The 13,766-nt window shown below is 41.7% G+C and overlaps 1 protein-coding gene across 2 annotated transcripts in view; it reads right to left on the bottom strand.

The window, feature by feature from the left end:
• Nucleotides 1–9,887: 9,887 nt before the first annotated feature.
• The window catches only part of GLCCI1 (glucocorticoid induced 1), a 53,059-nt gene continuing 49,180 nt past the window's right edge, over nt 9,888–13,766 (bottom strand). For both annotated transcript variants that reach the window (XM_063151996.1, XM_063152004.1), the window contains exons 7-8: nt 12,843–12,963; nt 9,888–11,779 (exon numbers count right to left, since the gene is read on the bottom strand). In XM_063151996.1, the coding sequence (XP_063008066.1) occupies nt 11,434–11,779; nt 12,843–12,963 (467 nt within the window). In that variant the 3' untranslated portion in view covers nt 9,888–11,433. The remainder of the gene's footprint in view (nt 11,780–12,842; nt 12,964–13,766) is intronic.

The raw sequence follows: 13,766 nt of genomic DNA, 5'->3' as shown, positions 1-13,766 counted from the left end.
TGCTTTGTTCCAGTTGCATATTCTGATTCAGTAGTGGATTGTTTTAAAATAAAAACAGCTGCAGAACCCCTATGGCAGATGAAAACAGTAGCAATTGATTAACTGTCCTTTTTGTGAAGTTTAATAAATTTGATGTAATTGATTCTGATGATTCAAGGTTTCTACAAATCTCAGAGCAGCTACTTCAGAGGAATTGGACTGTGAGCCTTGGCAATTGGACAGCTCATAGAGAAAACTAACAAGTAACTTTTCTAAGTAACTTTTCTGGCCTTTTGAAATGACCATGATTTATTTCAACAGGGTAGAATAGGACTTACCTTGTTCCTTTCTGCTGTTTCCGTATCCAGCATTGCATGGGCATGCCACTGATGTACTTTGAAGCAGGATCACTTGGCCACAAGCAGCCACCTGCTTTCCCCAAGCATCCTTTTAAATTCCTTTCAAACATTAGGGGCTGCACGTGCTAAGTGGGAGCACCTGAGCAACAAGGTGACCAGCAAGCAGCTTTGCTCCAAGTGGGAATACAGGAAATATCATGGTCTACAAGCCCTGACAGCATCTGAGCCTGGAAGGGCTCAGCAGAGTAGGAGGCTGGTGTGAGGCCACAGTACCCAGGTGCTGGCATCATGCTGCCTTTTCCTGGGGCCTCTGTAAAGTGCTGTCTGCATCCTTCCAGCCACATCCCACTGTGAGTGCCAGGGGAGACGGGATGAGCAGCACCAAGGAGTGAATGGTGGGTGCACTGTCCACTTCTGTGCTGAGGGTGTGTGGAGTCAAATAGGCCCAGAACACAGGAAGGGCAGCTGGAAGATCCTGTCTTCTCTCAGTGCAGTTCCCAAAGATGCTCAGATGTCAGGGCAGCAGCAAGAATTAACATGGTACAGGTGCAGCTGCCAGTATTGGTCCCTCCTCACTTCTTCAAGCTTTCTTCCAAGCACTTACTGCAATTCCCCCTCTGGTTAGCCTACTTTTACAACTTCTGCTCCTTTTATCTTATTTTTAAACAAGCCACCATATGGGGGAGGCAGGAAGCAGAGCAACCACCAGGCTTTGCCTCATCTGAGCAGCAGAAATGCAGAGATGATCTAGCACCTCACTGGCCAACCAAGCACAACGGAGCTGCTGGGGCTGCCATCCTCCCTCTGCTGTGCTCAGTGCACACACATGGGGTGCACAGTCACAGAGCCTCTCCTGGGACAGCACACAAGGGCACTGTGGCCAAACAGGCCCTGCAGGTCCAGCCAGTCTGGCCTTGGGTGCCCAGCCAGCCTCCAGCACCAAGTCGGACTGGCCTTGCAGTCAGAGCAGTACCTGGCCATTCATTAACAGTGCTCTCCCAGGCATAAAATTGGCTTTTCCCCTCACTTAGTAATTACAAACCCTAAGGGCTAAAGTGTGGCCCTCCCTCCAAGTCAGAGAAGGTGTTTGCCAGCACAGGAGCTCTCCCTGCCGGAGTGGGTCCAGAGGAGGGCCACGAAGCCAGGCCTGGAGCAGCTGTCCCGTGAAGAAAGGCTGAGAGAGCTGGGGTTGTTCAGCCTGGGATGCAGAAGTCTCTGGGGGTAGACTTTACTGTGGGGCTTTCTTTTCAATATGTACAGATTGTAAGAAAGACTGAGACTGACACTACTGGGGCCTAAGGACAAGAGGCAGGTTTTTAGCTGAAAGAGTGTAGGGTTTAGATTGCACATAAGAAATGTTTTGTGGTGAGACATTGGTACTGTTTGGCCAGGAAAGTGAGTGACACCCCAGCCCTGGAAATGTTCAAGGTCTGGTTCAATGGGACTATGAAGAGCCTCATCTCATAAAAAAATGTCCATGGCAGGGAGTTTGGACTAGAAGACCTTTAGAGGTCCCTGCCAATCCAAATCATTCTGCAAGCCTGTGACCAAGCCAGGAGGTCACTCTTTGCCAGACAGCAGTGTTCAGCTCCCAGCAGCTGCATCAGCTTCTAACTCTGTTCTACCATAGCAAAAGCTTGATGGGCCCAGCCTTGTAATTAATCCATAGTGGGTTTGAAGTCTCAGCTGCTTGGAAAAAATTACAAAATTTAAATCAGGAAAAGCATGCTGTAGCTTGGAGGTAGAAACTTGGCTGACACTACCTGAGCTATTTACACTGGTTGCTGTTGAAATCCTTTTTCAAGGATTATAGGGAATATAGGGAATTATTATAGGGAATACCCAAAAATATGAGGAAAAAAAAGTAGATAAGCAAATTCAGGAGAGATAGCAGACCTACCTAAACTGTTAAAGAAGTTACAGCCAGTCTTCTCTTTTTTCATCTGTCCCAAAAGCTTACTTTGCAGTCTGCTTCTTTTATTTTGGACTTCCACAACTATAATGGCAGTAGGAAAGGCCCGAGGACAGGTGTTGGAAGCTATATGCTTGTTTCATCAGTAGGCTGTAGCAAGGTAAAAAACAACTTTAAAAGTGCTACACAATTAAATCATCCAACCCTGTCTCCATCTAGGTGGGTGGATAACAGCTGGCTGCAGGAAACAAACATGCTGAATGCAACAGGAGCAGGATGTGACAAGGAAAAAGCCCAAACTCCTGTTATTCCAAGCACAATCCTCAGAATAAACCCTTGACACATAAAATACAGGAATTGAATTCAGGAGCCACTTTGCTCTTACAGCTGCTTATTTTTCTGGACTGTTCTGGCAGTCTGTGTGGTGCTCCCATGACCATCTCTGCCTTGAACTTGAGCACCAGAGCTTCAGAACACCAAAGCCTGACAGCAGAGACCAGCCCTCACTGAGTTTGATTTTCAGAAAGATTTTTAGAAGACAACAGAAAACATGAGACAAGCCCCATGGGGGACTTTTCTGATCTGCAGTTCAGCTGGCTCTTCTGCCAGGTTTTCCCTGCATTTGGAGTCAGCAGCCATGGTTGCAAGAGCCCAAGGCACAGGAGCAATTCAAGGCTCTTTCCCCAAGAGCCAGTCTGTGCTCTGGAAGTCACAGAAGCCTGCCCAGGGCTGTGAGCGTCCCAAACCCATCTAAACATGGGCCACCACTGCACTGTCCCAGCAGGTTATCTCCAGAGCTGGACAAGAGCCAGCAGTGGCACTGATCTGGCTGAAAACTTACCCCCATCCCCCCTACCCCCTCCGCCCCCCAAAAAAGAAAAAAATTGAAAAAAAAAATTGAAGCATCAGAGGGCACAGAGGGGTGTGAGGCTGCACAGTGAGGAGATGGCAGCAGCACTGCCCTGTACAGCCCTCAGGCAAGACCTGTGGCCACCTCTACTTGTCACCAAACCACAGCCAAGCTCACACACAAGATACTCACAGCTGTTGCTGCTCTTCATGTAGGGGAATGATTACAAGACACCTTCCTTGAACAAAATCTTGCTTTTCTGAATTGTTAACCTTCCCTCCCCCCCTGCAGCACTTTGCAACTTTTGCTTTCATTTTTAAGCGAAGTGACCCAGGTCTCCTTGGAGGCAGGGGACCTCTTGGCTTCAGCAGCCTTTGCAATGTTCGTAAGTTACTACTGCTGTGCTCCAAAGCCTGGCTGGACCTCAGAGTATGCAGTCCACCTCACTGCTTGCAGTTCACGCCATGGGAATATTGCTGAAACAAAGTATAAAAGGAAATAAGATTAAAAAGCAAACGGAAGCATTCAGGAAGAAGGGCTGCACTGACACTGCTTTACAGCCCCTCTCTTGCTCCCATCCATTTGATCAGCCCGTCCTGTAGCAAATATTAAATGCAATTGAAAAACACTAAAAATCCATAAAGGTCATTTTCCTGCTTGAGATTTGGAGGAGCAGATTGAACTGTTTGTCCTGGGGTGGTTTTTAATGAACAGTGCAGCTTGTCTATAAGTGGTTTGGGTTCCCTTTCTGTTCCCCATAAACATGTGAAGTATTTAATGCAGGGCTTAACTGAGGCTGAGGTATGTAATGTTGTTTTCTTTAGTGGTTGTTATCCAAGTGAAAAAAGGCAAGTGTGTCAAGGTACAAGAAAATGCTTTTATGGGCCCAAGTCCTCTTGTGTAGCAGCACCAATACATATCAAGTCCTTTTCTGCAGGAGCCAACTGCCAAAATGAAGTGTCTTCCTTCAGGGAAGATTAATCCAATATATACACCATCAGCAATCTCAAAATCTCCATCAAGGTGCTTAAGTTTCTGCACCAGGGCCTATCAGAAAAAAAAAAAAAAAAAAAACAAAACAAAACAAACAAACCCCTGAGCCACGACAGCATCAAGTAGCTTGGGGCCAGTTTTACCATGACTCAGGCAATGATGTTCCTGTCCCAGTGTCCAACAGCACCACAGTGCTCCCAGAACTCCCAGCAGCTGCAGGAGTCCAGGTTTGCAGGTTTTCCCCCTGGTTTGCAGCAAGGAGACAACATCTCCCAGTCACCAGAGATGGTGGAAATGAGACTCCCATGCAGGAGGGGCCAGCAGAGCCTGCACGTACCACGGTGGGAAACAGAAACTTCCACGATGGGGAAGGCTGGGAGATGGAACACAGCTCCTGCTCTGGCAGACCTGCACCCACAGGACAGAGCCAGTGCCACAAAACCCCTGTGCCTGACAGAGGTACCAGTTTCTTGTCCAGTCTGGAGGTATATTTTCTCACTTACTGAATACAAAGGCAAGTCATGATACAGAGCAGCATTCACAGCCTTTCAGCCAGGATGCAACCAAAGGGACAGATTGCAATCTACAGATGGCCTGATTTATAGAACAAATGACATTTATCCAGGCTAATACTCCTCTGGAGTATTAAGGCATCTGCTGTGTTCCTAACCCAAGGAACATCCTGTATGTATCAATACAGATATACAAGGTTGCCCTCCATATCAGGGACCTAGGCTGTCTTTGCTTTCCCATTGTTTAGAAAGTGCAAGACCTACTGCTCCCATCTTCATCACTCTCCTACCCCCAAAGGTTTAGTATTCCCCTGCAGAAAAAGAAAACCAGAAAATCCTCCCTAGAAGAGAACAGATTTCTTAGGTACTCAATTCAGGAAGTGTTTAAACAATCTCCTCGGAATTCTCCACTAGAACCAAAACCAGATCCACCACTGTACCCAAACTCATTTCATGAACAAGAGCCCCTGAATGAAGTGACAATCCTTAAAATACACCTACGTGCCCCGTCCAAAATATAACCATGCAGTGAAAGTAGGTAGTGTGGTACCATCTCAGTGCTGTCACAGAGATGGAAAGCTACATCTGAACCTTCCTATATTTTCAGCAACTGACATCAAAATGAATGGATCTCAGCATTCTCAAGATGTACAATGAACTAGAATCCAAAGGAATCACAAAAGCAGATTTAAGTGCTTCTCCCCACCACCTCCCATTTCCTAATAACAGTATTTAGTTTCCAAAGGCAACACCCTCTTTAAATCTTTCACAAGAATGAGTTCTTCCCTGTGTAACAAGCCCAAGGATAGCACCAACCTTATGGAAAGGGAAGCTGCTACTCTCTGAGAAACCTCTGCACCACAAAGATAGGGTACATCTAGAAATTCTTATCCAAATAAAACTCAGAACAGGAGTAATTGCATCAGCCAGACTTTTGGCAACAAACTTTAACAGAAAGTCTCTTTCAGCTTTGTCCTCCTTGCAGAAAGAACCTCTGTCCACAAAAATCTCAGAGCACTCAGATCTCACCTGCAGAAAGCAGGTGGACACCTGGTTTTAGTTAACATGACTAACACCTGTCGTGTTAGATGATGCCACTTACTACTTATTTGCAGAAGTAAAAATTAAAAACAAAGGTACAAGAAATAGATTACCATGGGTATTACTACTGCCCTGAGCAAACCCTATTTTCAACCAACAGCTGCAAAAAAGCACTGAAAAGTTTAACCACACACACTTCACTATGCACATACACAAAAATAAATCTCACACATACACCCCCTTACTTTTCTACAGGCAGTTATTAGCCTAACTGTGCTTTCTTGTGAAGCTCAGTCTCTAATTCAATGGGGGGAAGAAATTACACAACCTTCTCCCAGACTTCCAGCTCCTCTGCCTCTGAGCCTTCCAGGCTACAGATCAAGGCAGCCTAAAAATCTCCCATCAGAACTTCTTAAAACCTCAGATAAAACTTCAATTATTCTTAAAAATGGGGTCAGCTCTCTATCCAGCTTAATCTAATTGCTCTTCTTTCTTGTCATCAACTGAATTTGCAGTTTGACTTATGTGTTCACTCACTTCCAATGCGGCCTTTACAGAGGGAACTCGCTACCTCCTCTCAGCCCCACTTGAGTAACACTTTATTTCTGGGACCTGTTACCCTCCAAAAAGACAACTCCTACTCTCCAGTTTCTTACCACCTCTCCATAATTATGCTGCTATAGAGGAGGTGCCAAAATCAAAAGAACTAATAAAGCTACTCAACTACATCTACTTTACTGGAGACCTCATTCATGTTTGACAGACCAAAAATTCCCAGAAGCCAAAAGTTACCCTCAAAACCCTATTCCAGACAGTTTAAAAGATGTGTTAACACCCTAGCTGAAAGTATTGCAGCATGTGCTTCGTTAGTGAGGCAAGAATTCCTAAATTTCACCTCTTAATCATCAATTAAAATGCAAAATGCCCCAAATATTCACAAGTTAGTAAGGCTTATAAAAACCTTATTTGAACAAATCCTTTGTAAAATAATCTCATTTTAAACATATCAATACTTGGGAAAAAAAATCTTTCCTTGCATATTGGCCCAGTAATTAATTACACTTAGTGCTAAAACAAATTCACATTTTTAATATTAAGTCCTCTACCTTCATTTTCTTACTGCTTAAGATTCCATGCCTGCTAAACTTTAAGCTCATTAGTATTTCCTATGTGTAGGTACTTACTAAGTGAAATTAAGTCACTCTTCAACCATCAAGTTAATCATGTTGAGCTCCTACACAGCCACCTTCTAGTTTTTCCAGTACTTTATTCCTATAGCTCTTCCTGAGCCTTTTACAGTCTCTCCCAAACCAGAGTTTTCCAGGACTGTTTACATTAATGCAAACAGAAACAAGATACACATATTTTAACTGCATGTCAGTCTTTCATCAAACAACTTCCTTCAGCCAAGTACCAAGTATGGATGACTGTACGTGTAATGCTTGTACTTTCCCAGCTTTAATTCACTTTTTCCTTGCATTTATGTTCTGGACATACACAGTAGGAACTTTGGCTATTTCCTCCCTGAGCTGAGTTACCTCAAATCTGTGTTTTTTGTGGCTGTGTTTTGCATAGCAAGGCAGGCTGTTTTACAACAGTAATTGATGTAAACTTCTACTAGTTATCTGTCATCTCCAAACTGCTTGGCTTGTACCTCAAGTAATGTCTGAAGGTCCCAATCCAGTACCCTGGAGGTGCTGGTTTTGCTAAGCCTCCATGGTGTTTGCTTACAACTGAATAAATTAAAGAGATGTTGGTTGACATCACCATTTCTTTTGTTTGTGTTACTCCTTACACGTGCATACTGTGAAGATTCTGAGCCCTTCCCAAGAGCTAATTTGTCAGGAAGCCAAAAATCACTTCCCAGACAGCACCGTTTCCTAAAAGCAGCAGGTCACTCACTATCTGTAGTCCCCTACCCCAGCACACACAGCCAAGGGCTCTCCTTACACAGACCTCCAGCCTCTGAAGCATTCACTGCCAGAGCCACAAATTACTAGAAAAATATATGCTCAAGCTAAGATCTTATATTCACAAAACAGGGACTCAAAGCAAAATTTTTTCATTAGCTCTCTACTCTCAGTGCTTTTCAGACTCCTTGTTTTGGCTTTGGGGAAGACAGAGGCAGTGAGCTACACACAGCCCACAAAGTGTGGCTCATATGGAAAAAAACACAAAATGTGACTAACCAGGCAAGGCCTAGGTTCATGGGATACATACAAACTGCACCACCTCTCTGCAGGGCAAGCTACAGGCTTTTGTCAAAGTATTTCCTGAGAAAACACCCTCCCACCCAAAGACAGCCTGAAACTGCTGCAGCCAAATCCATTTAGGGGACAGGATGGTCACAAAATTACTCCTAGGAGTAATCCTTCAAGCTGATGATGAAAAGGCTGAAATAAAGCCATTTCTGACTGAAGGACACGAAGCATTCCCATAGGTGGGTGGGATCACAGAATATCCTATGTTGGAAGGGACCCACAAGGGTCATTTAAGCCCAGCTTCTGGCCCTGGACTTTTAGTTAAGTTCCAGTTAATGTTTTTAACACAGTCACATAAAAACTTTGTAATCTTTAGGATGCTTAAAACTTAAAATTTCCACTGACTGACAACAATAAGCATTAATCTGTTCTTGATGGTTATTGCCATAGTACTCTTCAGTAAACACTGACTTTGGAGGATTTACATGTATTTAAATATTATCCTTCTTTCTTCCTCCTTACCCACCACCCCCATCTGGAAAGAATTATTCTGCAAGTCGAATGACAATCATTTGAGTCATACAAAACAACATGAAACCAAGACTGTCAGTAGATTTATACCACATCCTTTAGGAGTTTAGTTTAGTTTCACATAGTGAAACATCTAATGGCTTTCATAATTTTCAACAGATAACTTGAAATTAGGCATAACACAAACACAGCAGCAGATACACAGTTTCAAACAACTCTTAACTGATTTTTTTCCTGTGCTATGTTGAAATAGAGTATGCTATTTAAAGTATAGTTAAACATTCAGCTATTTTAAGGGGTTTTTCCCATTCCTGAGTACAGTATTATGTAAAAATCAATAGATAAATATTATCTTGTTCTAGAAGACACAGCACACTTGTCATACATGGTTGGCATTATTCTAGATGTGAATTTGGAACAATATTAAAATTTAATCTCCTTCTATGGTGTTCTATGTACAGTTTCCAAAACAATGAAATGAACCACTGCTTTTGTGTGTTGTCCCCACCACTTTTTTTTACTATAATTTTTATTTAAATAAGACACAAGAACTTCTATACCGAAAAAAAATACAAAACAAAAGCCACACATTTCCTTGTGTAAAGCAATATTGTGTGATAACTTGAATACTGTTCAGCACAGTGGCTAGAAATAACAGTACAACTATGTACAAAACTTTAAACAATATTTGACAAATTTCTACAGCTGAATGTAGAATACAATTGAGATAAACAACTGCTGGGAAATTTACATGGCAAAGCATTAGCTTTAACACATTTGGTTCAAAATCTTCAATTCTGCTAAGAACAAATGTGCATTTTAATTAATATTTAGTTTCTCATGGAAAAAAAATATAAAGAACATGTAATGGCATTGCAAATATTGTACAGAGTTCAGCACTGATCTAAAAACCACTCATCATATCCCCTGGTAACCTAACACAAATAACTGAGACTACAATTTCGTGTCTGGACATAGCCAGAGCATAAAAAGGTCATCATACTGCAATGTTAGTCTAGAAAGAAAAATATTAAAAGGAATTGATACTTACGACTACTTCCTCCCCTTTATCTTCAGTCTATAAAATATATAGTGTTTTCACCTAGGCCTGAGATTAGTAGGGTTAAAGATGGCTGCTGTGTTTCAATAAGCTTTTTCACATGAAAATGGTTAGAGACAGACCTCTCTCCTATGTTTTCTGCAAGGGGAGTCCAAAAATAGTGGATGTTTTATAGGCTGCGAATTCCACCTTGTAAGACAGCGTTAACAAAAACTCAGTAATAAAAAGGAAGCAATGCTGTATATCTCCAAAAAACGCACGTATCTAGTGAGTAGTTACTGGTGGCTCACTCTCATCCCCCTCCAATCTCATCTTCCAAAGCAGAAGAAAACATAAAAGAGCATGTTTAAATGCTCCTAGTAGCTGCAGGCCACTAATCTCTTCAATTCCTGGAAATGGTGAACCTTATTCTCTTAGGAGCAGACAGCATACACGCAGTTCCACCGAGCTGAAAGCAATGGAGCAAGAACATCAAGTTTATTTTGCCTTTGGGGTTCTCTTGGTATCACAGGAAATTATCTCTGAAAGCAATGCTCCTCTTTTTCTAGCACAATAGAAGAGTGTCACAAACCCAATCTTGCCATGTACTATTTTGAGACAGTGTCCAGCCTGCAAAACCAGGATTATTTTACATGGATTTTTCTTTTATTTACACTTAAGGAGGGGGGGGGAAACACACTTTTACACACACAGCTTAAGTAACTGAAAGTTATGGGAGAAGCTTTAAGTAACATAAACTTAAAACTATTGTTTTCCCCACCCCTCTTAGAACACCCACTTGCTACTTCTGGACTTTCATCCAAACACAATTACTCACTACATAAATAAAACACCGCTCACCTAACACTGCTCAACAAAATCTGAAAACCTATTTCCAACCAGCAAATGAATGAACATTTCCAAAAGAGAAACTAAACATTAATTTGACTTTTAGACGGTAACAGTAGCATTTCACATCCTTAACTGCCATCAAAAACCATGAGAGGAAATCCCCAATCACCCCCCACCCCCCGTGAAACCTAAAAGAATTTCTGTCCTTTAACAAAAACATTCTTGTCTTTCAAAATCCTCTCACACACAATGTGGAATGTTTCTCATGTACAGCCCAGTACTGAACACTTTATTTGCAACAGTTTAACAGTCATTAACTGAGCAACACCTGAAACCTTTAAATGCCACAATTTTACATCTATTGAAATGACAGTAAATGCAACAGTTGTTTTACTTGTAAGCACATGGCAAAGTGATATACATCACAGATTTGCTGGTTCTCCTCATGTTCACCCATGTCCAGGGTCATCATCCACCTGGATCTGAATGCACTTATTCCAAGAAAGTGGAATGTAATGAGGAAATATAATGCATAAAACAAGGAAAGGCAAAAGAGTGATGTTCCCTCTTTAGCTTTGTAGCTGTAAAATATTTTATATTCCAATATGATATACATTCCAAGTTACCTGAGTTTACACTTCAAGAGAAGTACCTGAAGCTAGGCCATAGGGTGGGCACTGTGCAACTGCTGTGGCCATTTTTTTTTTTTTTTTTTGCATTGTGTGTATTACAGAAGTTAGAAACATAAACACCTGGATCAATTGTAAACATAATCCTGAAGTACAGTATTTTCCATAGGACACAACACAGCAAGACATTTTCTATTCAGACAGGCAACATTTTTTTATATATAGAGAGAGCTTATTTATACTGTAGAATTTGAAACAGAACACAGGACACAGTACTAATCTGGTCAAACGTACTATGAAATGCATAGTCTCCACTTGAAACATTTCATGTAATATGGATTCTGCAGGCATTACTGCTTTCTCACAAAAAAAATGCCAAATATGGATTCTGTCCCTGCCAAGAACAGTGTTGAGATATTTTTTGAATGCTGCTAAGTATTCTGTGGTGTTCTGAAAGGTTGCCACCTCATGCAGATGTATCTGAACTAGGATCTCCTCCCTCCTTGCCTGGGGCAGAGGCCTGCTCCACCTTGCTCTAGATCAACACGTAGCTCTGAGGAGAGGAATGCTCTTCAGTCTGAATCTCCTGCAGGAGCGGCTGCTGCTGCTGGCACGGCTGTACCGGGGTCTCTGGGGAGTCCATTGTGCTGGTGTCATCTGACAGAGATGAGAAGGAGACCCGGGACGAAAGCTGCTCAACAGTCAGGGTGCTCAGAGCTGTGCTTTGAGCCGAGTTGGGAGAGTTCTTCAGCGTCAGGTCTGAAGCGGGAAGGAGGGGGCCCAGGAGTTTTACAGGACAGAAAGCTGATCCGGTTGGGATGAAATTAACCTTGTTTTTGTCAGGACATGAAAAGAGAGGGGCTGAGACAGGCTGACGAGACCTACAACGAGAAAAAAGATTATATATCTGGCCAGCTGAGATGCCCTTCACATTGTGAACTTTGTGGTTCTATACGTTGCTAAAATGTGAATGACAAGGAATGGGATTAATTGGACAGAGGGGCAAACATCTTCCATATTGGTAGTCAGCTAACTGATCCACAGCATTAAAAATAGTACCATCACAAAAAATGACTTGGTAATTACTGGACAAACATGCAACTTCCAGCACGAAAAATCTGCAGAACATATGCACATGAAAAAATGCCATGATTAATTTAGAATGGCACAAATTCTTCTTTGATAAGCGATGCAGCAACAACACATTTAGTCATTTTAAATTCCTTTGAGGACCTCCACAAAACAGACCTCTCATTTCCCATATTCCATAATTTGTCTGGAGGCTTTTTCCACAATCCAACATTGCTCCCTTTACCACCCAGAAGGCAACGAATGCTGCTAGAGCAAGAAACATCCCCTCCTTAATTCTTTCATCCACAGGAGCTTAGCATGCAACCTCAACAGCATGTGCTGTGCTCAAATACTGCTGGGTCTAGGGAAAAAAGACATGATGTCCAAGAGTTTCATTTCCAATTTCTTGCTCAGCAAAAATATTAAGCAAAGTCTATGCCATAAGCATACTACCATCTACAAACACTTTCAGTATGTTTCATTCAATTTTCTATGTTTTATACACATCAAAATGCAACCTATGCTTGAAATGGATAATTATGACAAGGGGAGTTTTTGCTTAGCCATGAAAATTTAAAATGTTAAAAAAATACATAGAAAGAGGTTTATATAAATGCTTAGGAAATTAATGTACCTTATCTTTCCTGCTTAGATTTTTGTTGCCTTTTGTAAACGCACAAAAAGAGGTAAAAGACTCCATTTTCTCTTCACACCAATGTAAACACTTGAACTTCTCTGTTGCACAAACTATAAGAATAGTTTGCTCCTGCAAAACCCATCAGCTGGAATAGTTTATTCATCTGCAGTTGAATAGGCTCAGTAAACAGGTTTACTGCTTTGCAGATACCAGCTGATATAAAAGGCATTACTTACGACATTTCCTCAAAGACCTTCACTCGCTCACATCCCTCTGGGGGCTCTCGTTTGAACATGTAGCTGTTGTTTGGTTTGGGAGATGAGGCATACTTGGGCAACGGTGAGCTACTCCCACTGTCTGAAAATTTAAAGCAGTTATATTACTAGAGATTGAGAGTGCTTTTTAATTAAATTCGATTTCCAAACAAGATGCCTTTTTTCACAATTTAGCCACTACGCTGGTTTGCTTCTACCACAACGCTTCCTTTATTGCAGGCTACTTCTAACACCCTTGTATAGCACATTTCTTCTGAGTAACAGCTTCGGTGCAGCAGCAATCTATTGTATAACAACACGTAACAGGAGGATATTTTTATCCAGAACACTGCAACTGGAAAAAAGCAGAGCTGTGATCCTGGAAACAAATACATTTTTTATTACATAGCTCAAAAACCGCAAATAAACAAGGTAATATGCGTAATACATGCAGAAGAATTAAGAGTGGTAATGATAAAACACCTTCTCACTGTATAAACAGTGTATACAGCTTGTATCTTATTTTAAAACATAATTCTTCACTGGAATATTGCCTTATTAGCCTCATGAGCAGCTCAGAAGTCAGAACTAAACAAAACACATTTGTAACACAGGTACTGCTACCTTATCATTACAATGTCTTATCTTACTTTCTTCACAGTTGTGAAGTTGCTTTAGAATCTAGAATAAAACTTCTACAGTTTAATTCTCTCATCACTACTGGCTATATAATACAGGTATTCTTCATAACTCCAGCTGCCTCTGTGTATTTTAGCCAGACACACTTAGAATTAAAGGTGAGAAGATCTAGGACAAAAGGCAATGGGCAGATTTATTTGTACTTCTCAGAAAGTATAAGAGAAGGCTCAAGCCTGGTAATGATAGAAGCACAGAAGGTTCAAATCT

Source organism: Melospiza melodia, chromosome 1 (genome assembly GCF_035770615.1).
Source record: "Melospiza melodia melodia isolate bMelMel2 chromosome 1, bMelMel2.pri, whole genome shotgun sequence".
NCBI classification, from domain to species: Eukaryota; Metazoa; Chordata; class Aves; order Passeriformes; family Passerellidae; genus Melospiza; species Melospiza melodia.
The sequence above is the reverse complement of the archived record's forward strand: the minus strand, read 5'-3'. Positions and strand labels throughout refer to the sequence as shown.